This window comes from Arvicanthis niloticus, chromosome 30 (genome assembly GCF_011762505.2).
Source record: "Arvicanthis niloticus isolate mArvNil1 chromosome 30, mArvNil1.pat.X, whole genome shotgun sequence".
NCBI classification, from domain to species: domain Eukaryota; kingdom Metazoa; phylum Chordata; class Mammalia; order Rodentia; family Muridae; genus Arvicanthis; species Arvicanthis niloticus.
The window spans coordinates 21261654-21288512 of NC_133438.1; the positions used below are offsets into that span (position 1 = coordinate 21261654).

At 40.8% G+C, this 26859-nt stretch overlaps 1 protein-coding gene across 2 annotated transcripts in view; it reads right to left on the reverse strand.

Annotated features, from left to right (window-relative positions):
- Positions 1-3414: 3414 nt before the first annotated feature.
- Positions 3415-26859, reverse strand: part of Pex7 (peroxisomal biogenesis factor 7) — a 59784-nt gene continuing 36339 nt past the window's right edge. Inside the window, exons 9-10 of one of the 2 annotated variants that reach the window (XM_076928056.1) lie at positions 22339-22438; positions 3415-4013 (exon numbers count right to left, since the gene is read on the reverse strand). In XM_076928056.1, coding sequence (XP_076784171.1) covers positions 3945-4013; positions 22339-22438 — 169 coding nt within the window. In that variant the 3' untranslated portion in view covers positions 3415-3944. Of the gene's footprint in view, positions 7922-22338; positions 22439-26859 lie in introns of both variants that reach the window. The other variant, XM_076928057.1, reaches the window with a different exon arrangement.

The window sequence follows — 26859 nt, forward strand, 5'->3', positions numbered from 1 at the left end:
TCTAAACTGATGCTTAACTCGATCCTTCCTTGCTCACGCCGGAGGAAGCTGCTGGTTTAGTAAGCAAGATGATTTCAGCTGAAAGAAAATGAGTTCACAGGCTTATGGGAGGGAGACCTAGAAGGTGGAAAGCAGGAGACAACCAGATCAGATGCACAGAAGTTAAAAAACAAAAAGCTTAAGTAGACCAGCATCTCTAAGAAGAGACATGTTAAGTAAGACATTTCTGAGGGTTCATCTGTAGAGGAGCCACGGCTAAGACATTTGGAGAAGTATGAAAGACAAAGGCAATGTTGGTTCTGCCCGTCAAGACAGAAAATGGGCTTTGTAGGGTCACCCAGGCTCAGATGCAGCTTCTCCCCTTTTGGGACTGAAAAATGCAATTTTGTCAGTTCTCTCAAAATTATCAGAATCTAGTCACCAGAGCTCAAATCTCAATTCTTTTTTTTTTGTTTTTTTTGTTTTGTTTTTTGTTTTAGCAAGCCAGCTCATCCTATTAGCAAGATTGTCATGTGGTGCTAGAAGACCCTGCAGTCCACATGTCTGGGCAGGTCCCCAAGCTCAGTGCAAAATGGAGGCCTCTCTTTGTCAGCAGGGCTTCCCCTTCCACGGACCTTATCTGGAGGGTCTCTAAGCACAGGTGCCTCACCTCATTTGGAGGATGACCCTGCACAGAACTTCCTGCATGCACCTAAGTCCCACTGCTCAGCCCTTCCCACTATAATCAGGTACTGTGTTATGACCAATCAACCCTTCCCACCATACCCCTAAAGCCCTTATATATCCTAACCTGGCTTCCTTGTTTAGAAAGCAGAGCGGCACTGAGGGAGTAATAAAGATTAAAAAGGACTGTATACTAGCTAGGCCTTTAATCCCAGCACTGGGAAAGCAGACGCAGGTGCACCTCTCTGAGTTGGAGGCCAGCCTGGTCTACATAGTTCCAGGACAGCCAGAGTTCAAAACACAAACAACAAACGAAGCAATGTACAAAACAAACAACAAAAAGCAAAAATTAAAAAACAACAAAAACCCTGCATATATGGACATGCCACACACTGCCCTGATGGCAAGCCGGGTCATCGACATTGGCCTGTCACAACAGGTTGACAAGCAGCCTGGAGGGCAGATAGGATGGATGCTAACAGCAGGTGGTCAGATCGGTGCTGATATCCCCCAGGAAGGACTTTTCATCTAGAAGCTACTGAGTTCATAAGCTCCCAAGAGTTTTGCTTTTAGGGCAGACTCCAGCTGGGATCCCTTCCATCTTCCAACAGTAGCTCCAAAGGCAACTTGGTAACACCCCGTCATATCAGGAGGTCAGTCTCTCACATCCCTGAATACGGGGGAAATGGACTGAGGGAGATGCTAGAAACACTTGGGTTTTGGTTTTTGAAACAGGCTCTCACTTCAGTCCAGTGTGCCTCAAACTCTCTGCAGCCCAGGCTGGGGCCCTCTTGCTGCAGCCTCTCAAGTGCTAGAATTACAGACACACAACACCCTTGGCAAAATCATTAAAAAAACTTTTGTTACATGATAACTTCATATGTGAATAATGCACATTCTGATTATTACAAACTCTTCCAATTTTCCTCTCATCTGTTAGTTGTCTTCTCTACTACACCCCTTCCTACAGTCCAGACTCATTGAGATTCACTGAGTTTAACCGATATTACCATGACTCTAGAGCCATCTGCTGTAGCCTGTTGGGCTCTTCAGTGAATACACAACTAAAGACAATAACCGCAGTAGTTCAGCCGAGAAGGGAAAATGGTAGTTTTTAAATCCTCGGGTCCATTACTTTGTTACAATAACCTCTCATATTCAAAACGGAAAGGAATTACATTCATTGTAAATATTAGTCTTTTACAGGTTCTGCTGACAGCGTACACACCGTGCACTGTTTTTTTATTGAGACACACCTTGTTGAGATGCTGTTAGTTCATGTGGAGGGAAAGAGGTAAAGCTGTATGCAACTCCAGTCACAACTGTAAGGAAGAATTGTGCTTCTCTGTTCACTACTGTCCACTTGTTAAGCAATGTCCATTTCAAAAGTAACTAGCATTGCTGAGCCAGGATCCAAGAACACAAGTGTCCCTCCCTGAATCACTCATTTACCAAACACGCTTTGAGGGTTCTACATGGCAGCTCTGCTGATGAGGGAGTCTGGGTCCTCAGACCATGGACGCTGAGCTGCAGAACTAACCATGTTTTCATTTATGGGAAAACTTAGAAACAAACCTTTGGTCCAGTCAGCGGCAAGTTACAGAACTCTTCCCTCCAGTGTGTATTTCTGGAGTATTTGTTAAATACAGAAGACTGTAGTTATGTGTGTTCATGTTTGGGTCTATGATCTACATGTGTTTTTGCACCTGTTGGCTGTTTTTATTGCTACGGCTCTGTGATGCCACTTAGAACCTGGTGTGGTAATCCCCTTAGTGCTGTTCTCTGTGACACCACTTAGAACCTGGTGTGGTAATCCCCTTAGTGCTGTTCTTTTTGCTCAGGATTGCCTTGGCTGGTCGGGTCTTTTGTGTTCCCCTATGAACTTTAAAATTTGTTTCTATTTCTGTGAAGAATGTCATGGGATTCTGAGGTAGGACTGCATTCAATCTGTAAACTGCTTTTGGTAGAATGGTCATCTTGACAATATTAATTCTACCAATCCAGGAACACGGAATGTCTTTCCATCTTCGAATTTAAGGGCACATGAGCTGGCTCAGAGAGTAAAGGTGCCTGCCACCCAGCCCAAAATCTGGCTTCCATCAGTGAAAGGTGAAAGGTTAAGAAGTGACTCCTGAAAGTGGCCCTCGGATGGCCACACTTATGTAGTGCCCGCACACTTACACATACTCACACTAAAAATAAATATTAACAAAATTAACATTCCCAAAAGCTTAAGAATTACAATTTCTGCCATTTATATAAAGCATACTTGACATACAAAATAAATGCTATACAAAATGTTTTGTTTTACTAATTTTTCTACTTTAACATTTTCCAGTCAATATTTATAATTTTTCCTTAAACGTTTAAAATGTATAATTTAAAGCCACTTTAAAGGGCTATAGATAGAAGCCTTAGTAGGACCAAAAGCTTTTATTTCAAAAAGCATTTTAAAATTAATTAATTAATTAAATAACTTTGGATAGGGGATGGACAAGGTCTCATTTGGTAGCCCAGACTGGCCCAAGATTTGCAATCCTCCTGTCTCTGCTTCCCAAGGGATTATAGATGTGTGAAACCATGCCTAGCTAAGAGAGAGAAGTCCGGGGTCCAGTACCTAAGAGGGTGTGGATACCAGACATTCAAAACAAACTTAATCACAGCACCGTACAGCTAACAGCTCAGCATTCCTGAGAGAATGCCACTGAGCGTATGTCAGGCACACGTGACACTCAATAGGTAACTTCTGAGTAACTTAAATCTATGCCAGCATTTATTTATGAACATCAGCTGTATCTACATTAAATTAAAATTATATCCATATACATAGTACATTTTTAAAAGGCAACCTCATTGACATGTCATAAATGATATATGATCAAGGCAGTTTATTTTGATTTTTATCAACAGAAGTGGTTTTATTTTATATCCAAAATGACAAATTAATGATAAAATGTATTACTGCCCATGTAATCTCCTAACCTCCCATATTTTATGTCATTTTATAATACAGAGATAACATTTTAATAGATATTACAAGATATATTATAACAACAATTATTCTTTAGGACTTCAGAAAACATGGCTTATGTACCAGGATTACAATGTCTTTATCAGATACCTCAAAACTGATTTCCATGTAAGTCTGAGAATTCTGAAATCTCAGGAATCTGAAATGTATACAGTACATATAAAGGCCTAATTCTCTCCTTTCAGTAGTTAATGTTCTGATGCTAAGTAGTTCATCAGTCACTATCTGTTTCTGACTAGAGCAGCGTGTCTTAGCCGGGAACCGTGAGACAAACAGGGTCATAGATCTTTATGGTTTCATCCCAGGAACAGTCAGCTACCTACAAAACACAAACAAAGTCAGAAAAACATGCAGAACACAAAATTCAAAGCTAGCACAGATGCAAGCCTTGATCACCTGGCACAATTTTAAATACATCACACGGGGATATGTTTCTGATCGAGAGCTATTTTCTCTAATTTTAAAGATACATTTTGGGGACTGTTTCCAGCTGACTGAAGCTGCCTGCACATTCCCTCCCTCACTGGAGAGATACAAAATCCCCTGCCTCCTGAGACAATGCTGAAAACCTGTGCTAGCCTGAGAAATGAGACTATTTGCTCAACAGACAGTTTAACATTTTCCTGACAGTGAAGACATAGGGAGAGAGCAATGAAGAGCGCATGGGCATACTACTTGGAGAGATTTGGATACAGGCAGGAGGTGTAAGCTAGGTATCAGTGGATGGACAAGGTATAGCTCTTCAGATCACAAAATGGCTCGCCTGAGGTTAGTCTGGAACACACTCTAGAGACCCTGAGCATACCCCACGGGCTAGCATCAAGACTTCACAGAGCCACAGCGGTCCAGCTAAAGGCCCAGAGCTGAAGCTACACTCCACTAAAACAGCACCTCAAAAAAGGCGAATTGTCAATCATTACTTGCCTAACTTGTAAGTAAAACTTTTACACTGTAGGGCACAAATATTAATGTGCACCCAAGTGTATATTTTCAAATGTTGGGACTTTCAGGTGAACACTAACTATCACAGAGAAAATATTCAAAGAAATGAAACTGAGGTTTTTAATATACGATATCTATAAATCATGTTTCTGAATACCAATTCTTCTTCAATTTCATTTCTTATTTAGTCTTATTTAGGGTTTTTAACAATTAATATCAAGGCCACTGAATGAGCAAATGTTCTTAAAACTATACTTAAATAGTAATACAAGAAAAGACTAAAACTTTAATGATAAGGGATATTATCCAAATTAATGCAAATGATTATAGCATTCCTCTATCAATTAAACTATTTATTAAGTTCTATAAATTAAAACATGTTTATCATAAACATAAGGTTTTAAAATCCAGGGTTTTACTAAAACAAAACCAAAGAAGCCCCTGAGTCTTCATGGATGGTGCAGTAATGGCCTCCTGGTAAAGAAAAGGCCTTGTGCACATGTCCTTGTGGAGCCTCCTGAGTTACCATCAGTACCTATGGCTGCAGGAGGCACGGCTTTCCTTTAACCCTAAGACTGCAGTCATTGATTATATCTGCCTAGACAGAGTAATCAGCCCTTAATAATCCTGCATCACTAAGGTCTGTCAGATGATTTTGGGCCAGAAGGCTGAAGATTTGATGCTCCAACGTTTGGTAGTATAGGGGCTTTTCAGGTGTTCAGCGGTCTCTATTAATTGGCTAAGTTTTAGAAGCTATGTTTAGTGCTTCCCAAAATTTCAGTTAACTCAGTCATTCTGGATTTCGGACGGGGTTGAAGACCTATAGTCTCATAGCCAATCCTGGCTATTTACTTTGAGAGAAAAGATCTGAGTAGATGGTTTTCGGCTGACATTCATTCTAAAGCCAAAAAAAAAAAAAAAAAAAAAAAAAAAAGCCAGGATCAAAAGTAAGTGTTTTAGTTAGAAGAGGTGACAGAGGCTCTGGTTAGTCAACAAAATGATGGACTGGGTATTAGGACTACCTCGTACCTCAGTGGTACAATTAGGAATAAGTATGCTCTAATTGTATTTTGAGAGAAAAGTTTTACTTTAACAGGAAGAGTGATATGTAGGAGGAGCTAAGTGGGAAGGAGTATTGAGAGGAAGAGTTGGAGTAAGGAGAGAAGATGAAGGAGAGGAGAAGCTAGGTGATGAGAGAGAGAAAGAGGGAGGGGGCATGGAGGCAGATGTTCACATGTCTCCACCAGTCAAAGATGGTTTTTATATCTAGGTTGGGTATTGGGTTACGCTTCTGACTGAGCATTACCAAACTTATAAATCCTTGATTAACATTAAAAAAATTGTATAAAAGCAAAAAGGAAAGGGGGGGGCATGGGACAGGGGTCTTCTAGGGAGGGGAAATGGGGAAAGGGGATGGCATCTTAAATGTAAATAAAATATTAACTAAAAGAAAAAAATGGAAAAAAAAGACTGCAGTCATTAGAGGGTTGTCTCATTATCTCATAGCACCTATCTGTGGCTACCCTAAAGAGTATTTTTAAAACTGCTCAGAATAAAAGCTGACAAAAAGACAAACATTACAAAAAAGACTTCGAGAGAAGATGTACCCAGTCCTTCTGCAACTTAATGTATCAAGGCTGGTCGGTATAGACTGGAGGACTGGGGCTGGGGGTGGGGTGAGAGAGAAACTGGGTGGGGTGAGAGAGAGAGAGGGAAAGAAACAATCAGATATAAAATAATTTGGAGAAATAGACTTCTAAAATAAATAGCATCGTTGAAGGGGAGACAGCTAAGTCCATCTGAGGGGTGGTATGGAAAATAATACAGCACAGGCTTCCTGTAACATATACATACATGAAGGCAATCTGAATGATACTGCCAAGTAATGGGAAGACAGAGCCCCAACTAGACATCTCTCGTGACAAATGAAGCTTCCCGTACAAGGAATGGGTAATGTCTAGTTGAGTTCTTAGACAAAGAGGTCCCATAGGGACCTCCAAACAACCTAGGGTATTGCCAAGGCTATTGGTAGCTCTCCACAAACTCACAGCAAGGCCTTATTGCTGAAGACAACATCTAAGCAACTCACTAAACATGGAGAAGTCAAGCTGGTGCCTACAAAGAGCCTCCACCCCCATGTTCTAGCATCTTTGGTGTAAGAAGTTACTTTGCATGCTACCAAAAGAGATACACAAACACCAACTGAGCTACAAACCTTCCAACCTACAAGGGTGACGTGCCTGCAAGATACGCTGGTGCAATAGTAATACAAACCACTATTTGGAGTAACTGACCAATATGTGTTTTAAGGCCCACTCCATGAGATGGATCCCATACCTGCTCTTCTTGGGTGGCCAAGAACCTGAAACTAGATAGGCAAGAACCTAGGGGAAAGCAAATACTACTGTTCTGCTAAAGAAACGTACAATGAAATGACTCCTAGTGACATTCTGCTAGACACACAGATCTGTGCCGTGCTCAGCATCACCAGACAAGCTTCCTCCTGCAGCAGATGGGAACAAAGACAGAGACCCTCAGCCAGGCATTATGCCGAGAGTGAGAGACCTTGGAACAATCGGGCTAAAAGGGATCAAATCCCTCCTCTCAAGACTCAGAGAACTGTACGAAAGAGGAGGAGAAGAGTGTAAAATCCCAAGGGTATGAAGAATACCAAGGAATTCCCCACACCCTTCTAGGCACACAGGGCTGGTGCACATATGAACACTCACAAACTGTGGCAGCATGCACAGGATCTGCACAGGTCACTAGACAGGGTCCCAGAGCTGGTCTCCTAACCTAGCCTCATACTAAAGTATGGTCCCAGAATCAGCATCACTTGGAGTCTTCAAGCCAAAGTCCTCCACAGGTTTCAAACATCAGTGAGTGAAACATGGTGTGTGTGTCTACAGGAGACAGGCAGGGATAAACGATCAACTCCTGACCGCAAAGTGTAAATGAAGAACATTCTCCAGATGTGCATTAAAATCCTCTGCAGAACTGTCATATGCAGTTAGAATGGAAAACCTCAGATACAGAGCACAATGTATAAGAATTTTCTTAACTGGATTTTTGGAATCTTTAACTAAGACATAGTTTTTTTGAGAGAAGTTTATTTGTAAAAACCTTTTTGCTGTTAACTAAAAAAAAATGTGGGAGCTATGTATGGTAACGCATGTCTGTAATGACACCTCTCAACACTCGGGAGGCAGGCAGGGAGGTCAGGAGCTCCAGGGCATCCTTATTTACATCCTGAGCTCAAGCCCAGCTCTCAGGCTGCATGAAGACCTGTTTCAAATGAAACAAAACAAATTGTTAAAGTATATCCCCTCCCCAACAACTTCAAATATTGGCAGAATTAATATACACTTAGAAAAGAATTTTCTTCCTTCCTTGATGGAACAGCAGCAACGGATGTCACTGATATAATGGAAAACAACACATGCAGTTCTTTCTTTAAAATCCAAGTTTGATAAAGAAGAGGACGCTAATCCCAGAGACACAAGGACTGTGAATATAATGGGGGTCTGCATTATACAGCCAGGTTCAGTCTTTAACAAAGAAGACACAAAAGATAAAGCATCAACAGTCACCACACAAAATCCCAAGCCCTCCCTGCAGCACTGCTATGAGTCTTCCTGGTCCTGTCCTACAAAAGCCAAACCCAGGAGATGTACTCAGAGACATGGGGGAGTGACACCAACTATTTAAGCTATACTAACAATTGTTATTAACAGTGATTTAGGATATAACAAGTTAATGTTTTTATTTATCGTATTTGAGATTTATGATATAATAATACTGTACCCTGTTGGGTTCTAACTGGCCTGTGGTGATTTGTATACTAACTTACGTGTCAAATAAAATGATTTAGCAAACTCAGTTTCAAACTAACCAAAAGCAAAATCTGCTCTAGAGGAAATACCAGGTTCAGACAGAGGTGAGCACATCATGAGACTTGCACAGTGTGCTTCATGACAGCCAGAGAACACAAAAACATGCTGAAGGACAGACAGTAGTTTCTAACAGCATTCATATGTAGGCATAAAGTATCTAAGTTGTACATAAATGTGGATAAGACAGATAGCACACATAGGTGTCTGCTGGCTGGGGACAGTGGAAAGGGGCAAGATGCTGGGCAGGGGTAAGAAAGACTGAAGGAAGAGGCCAAACCTCCAGCTCTAAGGAAGCAACTAATTTTCTTATGGAAAATTTAAATATTTGGACACAAGGCCTTCCCCCCCCCACCCCCCTTGACTGTGCTTCAAGGTTTCTTGAGGGCTGGCTGCCAACCTTGTCTCCATGACCCATGTTCCTTACAGGATGGCTGTACATGTGGAGGCCAAAGGGCAAGAGGCGCCCGGTTCCACAGCCTCTGCTCAAGGATCTCCAGTGGAAATGTATTCCTTAACCTGCCAGCCACTGAGGCACAGCCATCCCGCAGCGCTTAATCAATTTCTTTTAACTTGAGCCCCAAATACAAACCACTTCATAAGAACTCAGAATTGATATACTAATATCAACATTATAGGTAAAATTGTGATTTGTCAAAATGGTTCATTTTTGTATCTAATATAAAACCCTGAGAGAATCCATTTTCATTATTTGTAAAGCCTACAACCTTCCAAGGACGTGAAAGTAATTTAAAGTGCTTATGGTCTATGCCATGTACTCTCTATTGTAATCATTCTTCTTGGGGCTGGAGACATGGCTCAGAGGTTAAGAGCACTGACTGCTCTTCCAGAGGTCCAAAGTTCAATTCCCAGCAACACATGTGGCTCACAACCATCTGTAATGAGACCTGGTGCCCTCTTCTGGCATACGACATATATTAAGCAGAACACTGTGTACATAATAATAAATAAATCTTTAAAAAAGTATCTTCCTTACTTTTATACATTAAAGTAGGTATTTCTAATTTTAAAAATCTATACACTATAGAAATAAGAAATATCCATTCTTGTACTAAATGGTCAATTTCTTTAGACCATACAATGAAACATTACTGAAAACAGAATAGAACTGAATTATTTATCAAAACTAGCTAAATATAGCTATGGCGTATAAATCACAGTATCACCACAGATAGGATGTTTGAGATCAGTGACACTGATGAATATTTCAGCACTTTCTGTGTGCCAACCACTAGGCAACATGCTACACAGACCCAAAGATATGAATGAAATAAATGTGTTCAATAGAGTTTATGACAAAAACTCATCTTTGGCGGATCGAATAAAACAACAGAGAACAGGAGCTGGAGTGATGGCTCATCAGTCACCAACACTGGCTACTCTTCTGGTGGATCCAGGTTCAACTCTTAGTACCATACAGCAGTTCACCACTGTCTGAAAGTCAAGTGACCAGACACCCTCTTCTGACCTCTGTGGGCCTTAAGCACACATGTGGTACACAGACATACATGTAGACAAACCATCTATATATCCTAAAATAATTAAGTAAATAAATAATTAAAACCAGAGGACATATTTAATACTAATGGTGTTATGGATTCAGCTTGTAGAGAATGAAGACTAAACTGAAAGTGGCAGCCATTTTCAGTACATGTACATTAGGAGTTGAGTTTATATCCTTGATTTTATTTATTACTAAAAACGTTTGCACATGCTACTACTGATACAGCAATCCATCTCAGATACACTAATATGGTCACTCATGTAACAAAGAATTACCAAGGATCCATGAAGAGATTTGCTTTACCGACAAGCTTTCCATTTTCTATTTATCTCTAGACTGTTTTCTCTCAATTTTGTGGGCAATTGCTTTTGCCCTTGGGAAACTTGCTCAATCCACTGTAATTATCTGCATGACATATGGCCTCCTTAGCAAGGATGAAGGGAAAAGAAAGATGTAGAGAAAGGGGTTGGGGGGGATCACTAATGGCAAACTTTACATTTTAAAAAGGCAGGTCCATCACTGTTTAGCACGTAATGACCTTGGCTGTCAACTGGATGGGGTCTGAATACCACCTTCTGGTGGCAGTCCAGGCCCAGATAAGGAAGAGCGGAAGGGCCTTCTGCCTGCTCCTCACACTCTGCTGCAAGCTCACCCTGTTGTTGCTGCATCCCTTTGTTGACATGAGAACCTCTAGCTTCTTAGGGCCTCCAGCCTAGACAGAGGACCAGCCCTCCAGGCCTCCTCCAGGCTTTCTGCACAAGACTTGGCAGAAGAGACACGCAGCCTCATGCCCCTCACGTCAATCAATGCAAAAGTAAAGAGCTGACAATACACTTTAGAGAGTCCTCTAGACTCATTCACTCATTCACTCATTCACTCATTCACTTACATAATACATACCACACATAATTACTTAGTACTCTACATTATTCTATTATGTAGCTTCTAGCATCAAATATTTTTTAAAATTTAAAGCAATTATTTCTAAGTCACAGAGGAGAGAACAGTACCATCCTAAAGGTGAAAGGCAGACATACTCTGTTACAGGGAGAGGTGGGGAGCAGCGAGGGAACTTGGGAATAAAGCAAATAAAATGTAATCGGTCTGCTACCGGGCTGCAAAGGAAAAGGAACCTGAATTAGAAAGGAAGACAATTTAAAACATATCTTGGAAGCAAAAATTAAAAGTTCAGATTTGGAAGATTCCCTTTGAAGGTTTCTAGGCAAAGATGACATAGTGACAACTTTAAATGTGTGGATTTGCAAATGAAGACTGCTCTGGTACACACCATTGACACGGTAACACAGAGCCCACCCCCATCAGTGCTAGGGAAGCACTAGCACTGGCCTGGTTAGGCCACTGAGGTAGCTGACAGAATTTCATGTTTTAATATCCTGCAAGGTTAGACATGATGCCAAGCTGAATTTAAAAGATGTAAGGAAACAAGCAAATTTAGATGACTTCATAGGTTTCTATATGACTCCACTGTGCAATCAGGTTTCCAAGCCAGCTTGAGGAATGCTGGAGCAAAAGCAAGACATACACACAGATTACCTGGTGAAGATACCTGGAGAACTGGGACAGTAATCACTAGCACAGGGTTAAATGATGGCCCCAAGGTGAAGTTATTCCTTAAGAGGAAGCTGTTAATACTGGTGAATAATAGCTGTTTCTGGAAGGATAGTAAGAAAGAAATTGGAGATGCATTTAAAGACAAAAGAAAGATTAGCATGGTGGTCTTTAAACAATAGACTGGGAAGAGATTCTGCAACCAATGAAAGACAGACTTGTGGATAAGGCGGAAGATGAGACGCTGCTCCCACAAGAGACAGTGACGAGAAGAGGCAGGATAATGAAAACTAGACTGTTCAAAAGAGCAGGAGAACCCAGTGTCGGCACAGTGACACAACAGCTGAGGGCCACCAGCAGAAAGCAGGACCTGACTCAGGCCTAGCTCCCTGGCTGGGTGGGAGGACTAAGATTAGCTGGTGTATTTATTGTCCTGCCTTCTATTACTGTAATAAGACACTGACCAAAATCAACTTCAGGGAGGGAAGGGTTTATTTTAGCGTACAGCTTGTAGTCCAGGGAAGTCAGGACAGGAACTGAAACGCAGGAACCATAGAGAAGGGAAGGAACTGAAGCAGAGACCATAGAGAAATGCTGCTCACTGGCTTGCTCCCTGTGGCTTAGCTTTCTTATGCCACCTAGGACCACCTGAGTAGGGGTAGCACTACCCACAGTGGGCTGGACCCTGTCACATTAATCAAAAAGATGCCCTACAGACTTGCATACAGGCAATCTGACTGAGGCATCTTCTTAACAGAGGTTCCTCCCAAGTGACTCTATCTTGTGTCAAGTTAAAAAACAAACAAACAAAAAATCCTAAGCAGGATATTTAATCAAGTTCTAGAGCCACTTATCCAGCACAGTTCACCATCGAAGAGACAGAGAACTTGTCAGCTCCTACAGGCTACTTGACAGCCACGGCTCCTCAGCTCCAGCCAGGTGCTAATGCTTACTGGGTTTTGAAGTAGGGAGCCAGGTCCAACAGGGCAGATGTGTGCTATCTGCTCTCCACACTCCCAACTCACTCAAGACATAGGCACTGGCTAGAGCATAAGCTACCTCAAGGTGTACACACCGGGGAGCTCCAAGAAGACAGTAAAAGCTGACCAGATCACAGACTGCAAAGCTAAGCATGGCCAGCAGAAGGTCCTAGTAGGCGAAGCAGGAAAGTTACTAAGGGACAAGCTATGGTGGACATCTAACCTCGTCTAGTACATTCATCTGAAAGACATGGCTCTCCAAGCTCAATGAGCAACCCTTTTGTAAAGGATCACTCCATCTTTTTCTTGGGGTGAGGTATGTTTTTCATTTAAGTAGTTCTTTGACTTTGAGACAGGTCTCAGGATGTAATCTTGACTAGACTCACATGGGCAATAAACCTCCTGCTTCTCGGATCCGGAGTGCTAATATTACAGGTGTGTGTCACAAACACCTAGATCATGGTTTTAACTCAGACGCTTGTTGGTTTGGAGGACTGAACTCTAGATCTTGTGAGGTAAATGTGCATTTTTTTTTTTAAGTAGAAAGCTTATACTCAAATTCAAAGTTTAAATCTTTTTTAATGACGAAAAACCCAGTATTTATATAATAGTGCTTTCTAGAGAGACCGCATAAATCTTTCAAATGTAACTGCTAGAATTTCATCATGAGAAGATGGTTAATTTTTGTTAAGTATGTAGAGATGATACATTGCAATGAAGTAATAATGTCCATGTTTCCAAAGAAAGAACTGTGGAAAGAATGTGTAAAGAAACTTGGCGGACACTCTGTGAACTAAGAATCAGTGAGCATTCAGAAGGTCAGGACCAATGCTACAGAGCACAAAGTCGGGAGCTGTAAGATAAATTACTATATAAAAGGAATTTCAGTTATATAAGTGGGCATATTACAGGCCAAGAAGCACAGACCTCACAACAGAAAAGGGCTCTCCCATTTAGACATAATAAGAATAAAGGAAGAAAGAAAATGCAAGGCCTGTGTGAATCATGATCAGAGAGAACAATATCAAAGAAAAAATGTCTTAAGTGCAGGTCACTAAGCTAGTTAACAAGGGAAGACGAAGAGTTTTTCTCAGCAATTATCCTTAAAGGGTGACTGCAGACGTTTTATTTGTCAGGTTTTAAACTTCTAAAGAGAAGATCTTCTCAAGAAGAAAGGTGGCGTAGGAACGCCTTTGGACCTGTTTTCTCAGATCTTTAAGAATGGAGACACTAGGAAGAACAAGGGTAATAAATACGAGACTCAGGCCACAGCAGCATCAGCAAGGCCCTGTTAAGATCACAAGGTAGAGAAGCTTTTCAGTGAGTATGAAAGATACTGAGCGTTGAGAGGTATTTTCTAAGAGAATAAAGTAAGAACAGGGTAAAACTGCACTGGCTTGCAATCAATGGCCACACATTATAAGAAGGATAATTAAGAGACATCAAAACCAACCATCAGCAATGGTGAACATGGCAAACTTTACCTAACTACAAATTCTTTCCAGCTCTTTAAAGCAGAGTGGTGTGTGACTTCCAAGGTTAGTCCCAAGATGCCTTGCACCTTTTGCACTTGCTGTTAGAAGCACACGATGGCTAGATGATGCTGAGCTTCTCCAAAAGGCTCACGGCCTAGATGGCAACCAGACAAATGAGAATAAGGTCACAGCAGGTCACCCTGCTCTATTCAGGTTGCCAACTATCAGGAACCACGTGAGGGCCCCAAGTGAGAGCAACACAAGGAAATGATAGGCTCAAACTGCTGACTCACAAACCTGTGAGCAAATAGCAAAACTGCTTTAAGCCACTGAACTGTGGAGTAGTTTAAGTAGTAAAAGAGAACTGTCAAGAGAGGAAGAGAAGGGGGAGAGAGGGGTGAGGGGAGAGGAGGGGAGAGGGAGTTCAGTGTGGGATAGGCTCTGGACTTGGAGCAAGAGCAGAGACTCCATCAGAGGGGCTTCTCCTCTGACTTTGTCTGGGGAATTCTAAGCCCACCCATACACCTGCTGCTACCTGAGGAATGAAACATATCGTCAATTAGATTACAGGATCAATTTCCTTTCTCCAAATAAAACCTGTTCAGCCAGCATCTGAGATTCCTGAAATGCTTCCCTATGCTAATGAGGCATTCTAGGTTAAGCCCCTTTGCCCATCCTGGATATTCCTACCCTCAGTCCCCTAAAACTTAATAAGCCTTGAGTCACCCCAAGTAAAGTTGATCTGGCTTCTGAGAGCAGGTCCCAATGAGTTTCTCACCACATGCACCACAGGACTACAGAACCCAGAGCAGGAAGACTCACAGTTCAGCATTTGTTAGGCCCTAGGTTTGAACCACAGCAGAACTTGGAAGAAAAAAAACCAAGTATGTTGTAGTTCTACTAAAGTTACATATATGACAAAAAGATAAATATTGGTTGAGATCATTACCCTAGCTTGAAAGGAAAAAAAGGCTAGTGTCTAAAACAAAATATAAACAAAATAAAAACGAAAGAGCATAAATTTACAGTGGAGAGTATGGCAAGAACATGAAAATACAGAATGTAACTGGTTCTTAGGACTGAGTGTCGGGAAATCTTTTCTTCTAATAGTTAAAAAGTCTAAACCAAAAACAACTCTGCTATTGTTCTCTTGCTTTTAATGTGCCTTTTAACTGGAAAGGGTTAAACTATTTACAGCACAACTGTTGGTATGATTGGGCTTAAAGGTTTTTACATACAAGATCAAATGATCTGGGAAGAGAGATAATTTTACTTTTCTTTTCCAATTTAGAAGTTGTATTTATTTTATATGTTTTTGTTTATATGTTTTCTATGTTGAGAGTTTTGCATGAGTGTATGCATGTGTGTCACATGTAGACCAGGTGCTTACTTCTAAGAGAATCAGGTCCCCTGGAGCTGGGACTATGGGTGGCCCTGAGCCATTATGTGGGACCCATTCCAGATCCTCTACAAAAGCATCAAGTGCTGGTAACTGCTGAACTGTCTTTCTAGCCCCAATGCTTTTCATTTCTCTTTCATGATTAATTCCTCAGGGTAAGACTTCCATGACATCCTCTGTCATGTCCTAACTATAGATGAGGTACTTCCAATCTCTTATTGGCTATTATGGTGAGATAACTATTTATTTCATCTTCCCTTAAAAATTTTGATCAACTACCCCTTTTTCTAAACTTCTTAAAGGTTTTATAAATTTATATTGAGACTGTTACAATTACCCTCATATAATATAACTTTAAATATAGTCAAGAGAATGATGTCTTTTCAGCAACGCCCACCCCAAACAGGGAGTAACTGGGACCCACAAGGACCCAGGAAGTGACTCCTGGCCCAGAGCACTGAGCAGATCCTGGGCCCCAGCTCTTACCCCAGTAGTAACACCCACCCCACACAGTTCTGATACAACTAAGATAATAGGAAAGACAGGCTCCAGTCAGAGACAGTGAGCCCAGGTAGCACTAAGGAGATCCAGATGGCGAAAGGCAAGTGCAAGAACATAAGCATCAGTGACCCAGGGTACTTTGCATCATTAGAACCTAGTTCTCCCACACTAGAAAGTCCTGAATTCCCCATATCACTAGGAAAGCAGGATTCAGATTTAAAATCATTTCTAATGATGATGTTAGGGGACTTTAAGAAGAACATAAATAACACTCTCAAAGAATTTGAGAACACAGGTAAACAGGTAGAAGCCCTTAAAGTGGAAACACAAAAATCCCTTAAAGAATTACAAGAGAACACAACCAAACAGGTGAAGGAATTGAACAAACCATCCAGGACATAAAAATAGAAGTAGAAACAATAAAGAAATCACAAAGGGAGACTACCCTGAAGATAGAAAACCCAGGAAAGGCCGGGCAGTGGTAGCGCACGCCTTTAATCCCAGCACTTGGGAGGCAGAGGCAGGCGGATTTCTGAGTTCAAGGCCAACCTGGTGTACAGAGTGAGTTTTCCAGGACAGCCAGGGCTACAAAGAGGAAACCCTGTCTCGAAAAACCAAAACAAAAAACAAAAAAAAAAAACAAAAAACAAAAAACAAAAAAAAACAGGAAAGAAATCAGGAGTCACAGACACAAGCATCACCAACAGAATACAAGAGATAGAAGAGAGAATCTCAGGTGCAGAAGATACTGTTGGGGGCCCGACTTTTAGCAGAAAGCGGCTATCAGCTTTGCAGCCATCTTGAGCCATATACCCTGACATGAGACTTGGATTACAATAGTCTACAACAGCTGAGCACACTCCGATAATCTTGGTTTAGATACCTTGGGTGTGTGAGATTAAAGGTGTGTGAGATTAAAGGTGTGTGACTTAAGAGTATGACTTAGAAGTATAGAGATCAGAGTTAGAGACAAGACCTAAGGGCATGATTAAAGGTGTAACTTAGAGGCGTGGCTTAGAAGTGAGACATATAAAAGGCAGAGACAGAACAGATCAGAATCAGACTGAGATCAGAGAATCAGACACATCAGACATTAGGTAGAAGACACTTGGCTCCAGACAGAATCAGACACAGCAGACAGAGGAGACAGAGAAGGAGACACTTAGAGGAAGAGAGACTGAAGAATAAACGGGATTGAATCACACCCTGTCTGGTCTCCATTCTTAGAGTCTGCCCTCACCCTCGCTCTTGCTGAACCCAGACCCGCAGACCGGAGCGGCAGCTTGGGCCGGGATACAGTGGCCGCCCAAACGTGGGTCGGCCCAGGCCTCAACATTTTGCCTGGGCTACGACGTTTTTTGGCCACCCCAACGTGGGGCTAGTGTGGACCCCAACAAGATACCATAGAAAATATTGACACAACTGTCAAAGAAGACAAAAAGTTCTTAACACAAAGTATCCAGGAAATCCAGGACACAATGAGGAGACCAAACCTAAGGATAATAGGTATAGATGAGAGTGAAGGTTCCAAACTTAAAGGGCCAATAAATATCTTCAACAAAATTATAGAAGAAAATTTCCCTAATCTAAAGAATGAGATGCCCATAAACATACAAGAAGCCTATAGAACGCCAAATAGACTAGGCCAGAAAAGAAATATCTCCCATCACATAATAATCAAAACAAGGTTTTCATTGGTATGAGCCTCTTATTAATATAAAAGTGAGGTGAATATTGTTACAGGCATTGTGCCTGTAAAACACATTTAGGAATATAAGGCTTAGACCCAGTCCTTCTTTAACTTTTTTAACTGATTGAGATGGTTAGTCTGTGAGTTAAGGGACTATAGCAAATTCATGGCTCTGAGTTTATTGTTAGGGTGTTTTCTATATTTTATTTAGCTGAGAGGAGTTAACAGACAACAGTCCAGATTGCCTTACATGGATAGTTGGTTTTCAAAATGTCAGAAGTCCACAGAATTGACATTACAAACATTACTATATTAATGTTCATTTTGATTAGAGACCTGTCTGTTCCTGACAGCTTCCTGTCTTGGATTCTAAGAAGAAATTGAGCATCTTTGGAGTTATTCCAGTTGTGGTCACACCACAACTGGAATTCTTGCCACCAGGCAAGAATTGCCTCTTTCCATCTGCAGACAAATTACTGTCCAGAAAGGGACACACTTGCGGAATAGTTGACTGATTATATCTGCCAATACAGAGTAATCAGCCCTTAATAATTCTGCATCACTCGGTCTGTCAGATGATCCTGGGCCAGAAGGCTGAAGATCAGATGCTCCAACGTTTTGTAGTATAGGGACTGTCCAGGAGTTCAGCAGTCTCTATAAATTGGCTAAGTTTAGAAGCTATGCTCTGTGCTTCCCATAATTTCAGTTAACTCAGTCATTCTGGATTTCTGACAGGGTTGAAGACTTATAGTCTCATGCCAATCCCAGCTATTTACTTTGAGAGAAAAGATTTGAGAGGATGGTTTTCAGCTGACATTCATTCTAAAGCCAAGAAAAAAAAGCCAGATTCAGAACTAAGTGTTTTAGTTAGGAGAGATGACAGAGGTTCTGTTTAGTCAACAAAATGATGGACTGGGTATTAGGTTTATCTTGTACCTTACTGACACAAATTGGTATAGTTATGCTCTAATTGTATTTTAAGAGAAGTTTTAAGAGGAAGGGTGATATGTAGGAGGAGCTAAGGTGGGAGGAGTAAGAAGAAGAAAAGGAGGAATAAGGAGAGGAGGAGGAGAAGGAGAAGAGGAGCTAGGTGACAAGAGGGTGGGGAGAACATGGAAGTGGATGTTTGCAAGTCTCCTCCAGTCAAAGATAGTTGATATATCTAGGTTGGGTATTGGGTTACACTTCTGATTGTATGGGCATCTTGTTATTGAGCATTACCAAACTTATAAAGCCTTTGATTAACATTTAAAAAATAGTATAAAAGCAAAAAGGAGAAGCGGGGATGGGATGGGGGTTTCTAGAGAGGGGAAATGGGGAAAAGGGATGGCATCTGGAATGTAAATAAAATATCCAATAAAGATTTTCAGATCAAAAAAAATAAAAAATAAAAGAATGACGTCTTTTACAATGGTGCCTTTTCTTTCTAATTCCTCACTCCCAAGTTCTATAACTCCAAATATTATACTATTTTTTTTTAGATTTATTTATTTTTGTATGTGTGAGTATACTATAATGGATCTTCAGACACACCAGAAGAGGACATCTGATCCCATTACAGATGGTTGTGAGCCACCATGTGGTTGCTGGGAATTGAACTCAGGACCTCTGAAAGAGCAGTCAGTGCTCTTAACCCCTGAGCCATCTCTCCAGCCCACATAATGTACTTTTACTTATAAACTATCCCCCATGAACAAGCCTTATTCTGTCTACCAGATATCCCATTTAAATATTTAAAATGAGAGATGTCTCATACATTAATCTTTTTAAATGTATGTGTGTGTGTGCACATGCACATGGCATGTGTGTGGATATACCATTGTAGGCACACATGGAGGTCAGAGGATAATTTCAGGTATTGGTCCTCACCTTCTACTGTGGTTGAGACAGAGTCTCCTACTCAGTGTTGTCTAGGTCAAGCTAGCTGACCCAGAGCTTCTGTAGACTCTACTGTCTGCCTCCCACCTTGCTGTCAGAATGCTGGGATTACAGACACACACTACTACTTCTGGGTGACCTTGGGGTCTGGGAATCTGAACTCAGGCCCTTATTCTTAGATGGAAAATGCTTTACTCAGTGGGCCATCCCCCGCCTCTCAAGCATAGCTCTTAACTGTTTCTACTTCACACTGCATCCTCCTCCCCTAGCTCACAAGATCAGACCACTGCCCTTCTGGTCTTCAAGGGCTACCTAGTCTCTACTGCCCATTTTCATTAGTGACTGCCATTGTTCTTTCTTCAATGTTTTAGGCAGAACCATAGGAAAGTCCCAGCATGTAGAACACAGTTCAATCTAATGCATTATGACTCTTTCCATCTCTAGGATTCTGACTCACCAATATCCATCCTTTTTCTCTGGGTAATTTTAAGAGATCCCAAGCTGGCTTCCTAGCTTTCACTTAGAGTCTACCGGCCCACAGCCACCAGAATTGTCTTTCAAAGACAAACCAAATTTTACCCATTTCTGTCATTTTATCAAATCCATTGTGGTCTGAGCACCCCATGTAATCCCGTTTCTTCATGTGTCCCATCAGCTTCCATCGCAATCTCTGGGCTCCAGACACAGTGACTTTCTTACTGTTCTTTACAATGTGGCCACTGAATCAGTGAACCAGGAAGAGAGTTTTCACCAGAAACTGACCTTGTTGACCCTTTAGCTACGACTTCTAGCCTATCAAAAATAAAGCTACCTAGCTTGTGATATTTTGGTTTAACAATATGAACACAGAGTAATACAGGGAAAATAAAAAATTCTGTTAATTATCTCACATTCAACATTTTAAAAATATGGAAAATTTAAGTCTATACAAATTTTTAAATTCTAGCATTTAAAAGCTAATACTGTAAGTCAGGAAGATATGCATTCTTTCATTCTCTTGTGCTAGCTGCTCCCTTATCACAGGGTCTGTGGCAAACTATTAGCATTGCCAGCTGAGTTATTTTTGTATCCTCAGTATCTGTTCACTCAACTAGATCTGAGATAACCCTTAGTTCCTCTGGATCTCATAAGTCAAATACCTATTCTGATTATATACCCTTCCCAGACTTATCACAGTCACCCAATGGTCTGATTTAACAGACTAACTTCTTTATAATGGCAGAAGACATGTTTATTTTTATTCCTCCTCAAATGTCAGCAATCAGTACCTCCACAAGGTCCTACATATGATAATGTATGTTAAAGGAACATATGAGAGGAAGTAGTCCTATTTCTATGGTCTCCTGTCTAGCACATCTGAATTATGGATTACAAGTTAAAGATCTCTGCTTCTCCACTCCTAGATGCTCTCAATAACAACTACACTTCCATAGTATAAATGCAATTTAGTTAACTAAATGTTATTGGTACACATCAGTTGCCAAGTAGAGACAAATAGATAGCCTTGCAATAAAATCTCTTATTGTTTAAGGATATATGTTCTAGTTGATTAACAAACCTCTGATTGGTCAGTTTTAATAACCCCAGTCTATAGGAGATCTAGGAAATAGTGGATATTTTTCAGGCTGGCATGAAGAACCATCGCAAGCAAGGACACAGAGGAGCTACAGATGTCACGACAGTTCTGGAAGGCATCTCACAAAGGACAGGTAATAAAACTATGTATGGGTGGATTCTCAATGTGTATTTGTGTCTGATGTGTACTGCAATGTCTCAACAGTATATTACAACCTTTTCAAAATTAGGATAGCAAGTAACTACAACTACTTTCTCTTCAACTCTCAATAACTAATGTTTTTCAGAAAAGAAGCTAGATCATTTAAGGTACATTATATTTACACTAAAGATAATTCTTCTTCATTTTCTTTTATGATAGGTTATTAAGCCAGTTTAAAACAATTATCTTACTGATAATGTGAATATTCAAAAGCTTATTGGAACTATTATAAACAGAACTGTGTTGTTAAGTTCCTAAGGTAAAATAGGCTGTGTGGTTACTTCAAGTTGTGGATACAGTAATGAAAAGATTTAGCACAGAAGCAAAAATCTCTAATCAGCCTAGAATCCCCAGGTATTAACATGTCTTGTTTATACTTTCAGTCTGTGTGCTCAAGCACCTTACCACTCAACATATGAGGCTATTTCTATCCTAACCTTACAATTTGTAACACTAAAATAGACTTTTAATGAAATCTGAAAAAATATTTCAAGTTCTCAAGAGGATAGAAGAAGAAAAATTAGTTCATGGACTAAAGCAGAACTTTTCTCCTGCTTTGTTCTCTGTCTGAGGCCTCCCATTGGGCCTGGGGTGTGGGGAAGAGGAGACAGTCCAGAGAGAGATATCTGTCAGCTATCTCGATGCCTGTGCTTGAGAGGCTCCCGAATGCTGAAGCTCTGGGGACAGAACATGCCCCTTTCCTCTTTCCTTTTCTTCCTTTTTCAGGGAGAGGCCAAAGTCTTCAGCACTTTAGACAGGGCATCTTCAGGATAGAGAACTCAAACCTTCCCTCCCTTCCCACATTTATTACCAAGATCATCAATGACACACAAGACAGACCTTCAGAGGAAAGCTGAGTCACTCTCCTTCCTCTTCTGTTCCCTGCCCTCTCACACTCGTTCACACACAGAGAAGGTTAGGTTAGCTGAGTGCGTACCCTAAGGGCCCCCCACAGGTTCCATAACAGAGCTGGTTATTAACTGTGCATGTAGAAAAACCATGAAATTGTACCCATTACCTCGGTGGGACTCTGGAGACTTAGGTCTAAACCACAAGTAAACTCTGTGTGATGCTCCACCGTTTCCAGAAGCGGATCAGGCTTTGAAAAATTCCAGAATCTGTGACAATAAAAAGAGAGAGGAGTGCTAAGACACTTCTATGAACAAGTAGATACATGACAGCATAGAAAAGATTTTATCACAACAGGCTCAATGAACTCCTAGCTGCCCATCCCACCACTGATTTACATAAAACATCCAGTAAGGAGAGCATGTGCTCCATTCTAGTAGATCAAAGAACAAAACAGAGTTACTAATCGGCCAAGTTTAAAAAAAAAAATTACTGTGTTCTCATTTTGATAGCTTATAAAACAGAAGCTTAAAAAGTTTTTGTTTAGAAAAAAAAATTGTTAAACTCTGAAGGGCATTTGGCAGTGCTTTCTCTCCTAGGTGTTTCTCAAAGCAATCATGTCTGGAAAACAAGAATATTGGATTAGATGAACTCTTAACATTTTGTGATTCTTTTAAAATTCTATTTCATTTCTAAACAAATAATATGAAAAGCACTTAGGTTTAATTTACATTTCAACAGCAATTCAAATTCTTTAAAATGAATCTGTTCTCTTATGAATATCACTGTAAATTCTGACACTCTCTTTTCAGGCCTAGCCTTTCTTAGAGATTCCCCATCAATGTCATTTCCAGAGTCAAGTCGATATTTTATATTCTTCTTCTCTTTTATAAACTGAGACTGACAATGTTTACCATAATACAGCTCTGATTTCTGCTGTTCAGAAATTTTTCTCTATTTTCAATACATAAATTAGTATTTGAGCTTTATAAAGCTTTGTCTGCTTAACATCTTTTTATTTATTCTAAACACAGTATAGAACAGCACATTCAGAGTCCTAGGAATCATCTCGTAATTCAGCTTTTCTAATGATGTACAAGGTGGAACATGCTGGAGGTTGGGCTGGCCTCTCTGAAAGAGAGCAAACATACAAAACCAACAGTCACGGTTTGTTTAACCTGGTGGTATTATTTCCCTAATAAACACAGTGCTGGCCTTATTAAGTTTTGAAAAGGACTGTTGCTATGGATAATCTCCTGTGTGGGTAGCAGAGAGATACTAAACAAATAGCTCATTTATCTGATTACTGGGAGCTACAGAATATTTAGGGAGAGGATTTTGCTTTTGAAAATGTGTCTTTTCAAAATAAATGAGGGTACAAGCCACAGACCTTCTCAGAAATGCTAATGGTAGTTTTCTTGGTTTTGCATGCTTGTTCCTAGACAGTGAGTTGTACCAAGACCAAATTTTCTGAATCTTAACAATGTTTATATAAGCAAAAGTCAGCTTGTAATTGTACATTTTTGTTTCTAAAAACTAGTTATACACTAATTTGCATTATTTGATACAATAATCAGATGATTTTGCATATGTATCCAAAATGTTCCAACCATTCATAATGGCCTTTAAAATATGCATTTAGTACGACAAAAATGAATTAAGGGAAAGTTAAAGGTAGGAAAGTAAGTCGGACCCTTCAATGAGATTAATAAATAACAAAACATCCCCTGAAGTCTTGTGTGCTTGACAGGAAGGAGTTTGAAGATGCTAAGCTTTCTGGCAGTCACCAGGATAGAAACACATCATCAAGTCCTGGACTTGCATCTGTAAACACACTGCTCACTGCTCACTCAGAAGGAAATTTTCTTTTGAGAAATTATAGACAAGATTATGCTTATAAGATTTTAAAAAATGTTATTGAGACCTCTTCAATATACAGAGACATGCCACCAGCTGTCACTTGTCAGTCAATGGCATCACCCAAAGGATCTTTAGTGTCAGCTAGCATAACCCAGGTACTCAGCTCTTTGATTTCACTGTGCAGTTAAGGTTTATTTTGAAAGAGTGGGTAAGCTAAGTCATCTTTATATAAAGTGTAAACTTGTTATATTAGAAGTTTTCAAGGAGAATAATAAGCAACAGGGTCCAGGAATACAATTTCTGTTACTGCTGTTGTGAGCCAGCTAAGGTAATGCTTCATGAGAACGAGAGAGTGGGCGTTGTGAACTGCAAAGGCCTGAGACAAGGACACAGGCGTGCAGCCATCCAAATGGCTACAGGCACAAGGAGGCTGAGAGACTTAAGAGTCCATTTGGATGTGCTCAGTATGCAACTAAATGGGCCCTGCAGTCCTCGAAGCTCCAAACCTTGTCACAGACAACAAAACTTCAAGAACATCATCAATCAAGTATTTGTATGAGTTTATTTAAAAAAAGAAAAAAAAAGGCCTCAAACAAAATTCATGTTATAAGTTCCTACAATTTTAAAAACAACCAAAAGCCTCAAAGTAAAACACCAAAACAAGCTGCCATCACCAAAGCATCTGAGAAGCACACATGAGAAACCCCGGGGTGAGAATGAAGGAGAGAGTATAATTCAGAACAGCAAACGGGACAGTGGCCAGCCGTGGAGGAGAACTGTGGCTTCTCATTTCTCTTCTCTGCCACTTTTTTGTCTCCCTTCAGTTGAGACAGAGTCTCATGTAGCCCAGGATAGCTTTGAGCTGAATATGCATCCAAGGCTGGTCTTAACCTCCTGACCTTCCTGCCTTAGCCTCCTAAGTGCTGGGATGACAGGTATGTTATGTTATACCCCACTTCTGAAGCTTCAATTTTCTCAAGGAAAACAAGAGCCAGGAAAGTTAAAACATGTGCACACACACACACACAGACACACACACACATACTGCAATTTAAACTTGGTATACTAAAATGTATTTTTAAAATATCATTAAATATGGCAAATCTCATAAGCTAAATAAACTGTCAGTTACTCCACAGAACTAGAAACATGGGCTCATTCTGAATTTCTTGGTTCCATTAATCATCTGACTTAATTCTACTTAAATAGACCTCCAGTCCATCCCTTCTTACCTCCCTGCTCTCCCAAATGAGCCCTGCACAGTGAGTTGAGTGTCAGCCTAGGCTACAAGAGACAGTCTGACCAACCATTGGCTTCTCGTGCAGCACCTTCCTTGTCCTTGAATGGGAAAGAAGTGTAATATTTTCTGCTCTTTGTTCTAGAGACTTGGCCATTAGCAACACAAGTGGAGGAGGTTATGGTGGTGCCATGTATTTAAAACTGAAAACACAACTACACCTAACACACATGCAGCACTGAAAGCAGCCAAAGCAGCCCTTGTCTTTTCTTGTGAGCAGAGTCATAAAGGGTTGATGGCTGTCTCACGGGCTGCAGTAGTCAGGGGAAGGGTGAGGTTTTAAGAGTGCTTTCAAGTATTTTGGTAAATTCACCTGTTGCCTACACTTCAGAAGTGTTACCGTAGACATTTCAGATTACATCTCAGTGACACAAAGTAGCTTCTGCCTAATTCTTAAAATAATTTCGATGTTCCATTTAATTGTGCTTTATACTTGCTTTGTTAAAGAACAGTGGAGTCAGAAGGCAAAAAGTAACTTGTAATATGATCTCCAATTTAAATGAAAAGTGCCCTACAGTTCTGCCATATTTTAATCATTGGAGTCTTGTTCAGTATTTACTTCCCATCAGAGAGCTTAAATAGTCAGTGATTTTATCAGCCAAGAGACAAAAAGGCACCAAGTAGTGTATATGCTGTACCAAAACAAACATTCACTGGGAAACAATGTCCCTTATCTGCCCAGCTAATGGTGTCTCTGGACGACTTCTACCAGAAAAGAACAATCCTGTTCTGCTGTGGTGAGTCCAGAAGAAGGTTTCAGGGGAGACCAGGCTGCTCACTTCACTGTGCAATAAGGAAACCTAACGTTATTTTATAAACTTGCTTTTGAGGGTCTTGGGAGACAGCTCGATCAGTAATGTCTGCCATACAAACATGAGGCTCTGAGCTCCATCCCCAGTATCCATATAGACAGCCAGACATGGTATGGTGGTGTGTGCTTGCAACCCATCCCCCCAAGGGGACAAAGACACGGGGCTCAATGGCAGCCAGTCTAACCTAATCCAGAGAACCAGGTCCCACTGAAAGACCCTGTCTCAAGATGCGCACATTTCTCAGCTCAGGCTAGGGGAAAATCTCACAGTCGTCAACATCACACCTAGTGAGCAGCAGCTCCAAAAGTACACAGTCTAGTAACACCTTGCCCACTACCTCTACTCAATCAAAGACAGAGTCTAGTAACACCATGCCCACTACCTCTACTCAATCAAGGACACAGTCTAGTAACACCATGCCTGCTACCTCTACTCAATCAAAGACAGAGTCTATTAACACCATGCCCGCTACCTCTACTCAATCAAGGACAGAGTCTAATAACACCATGCCCGCTACCTCTACTCAATCAAGGACACAGTCTAATAACACCATGCCTGCTACCTCTACTCAATCAAGGACACAGTCTAGTAACACCATGCCTGCTACCTCTACTCAATCAAAGACAGAGTCTAGTAACACCATGCCCGCTACCTCTACTCAATCAAGGGAGCTCATGAGATCATGTGTGGGCAGCATCTATGATTCTCCAGGTAGTTCTGA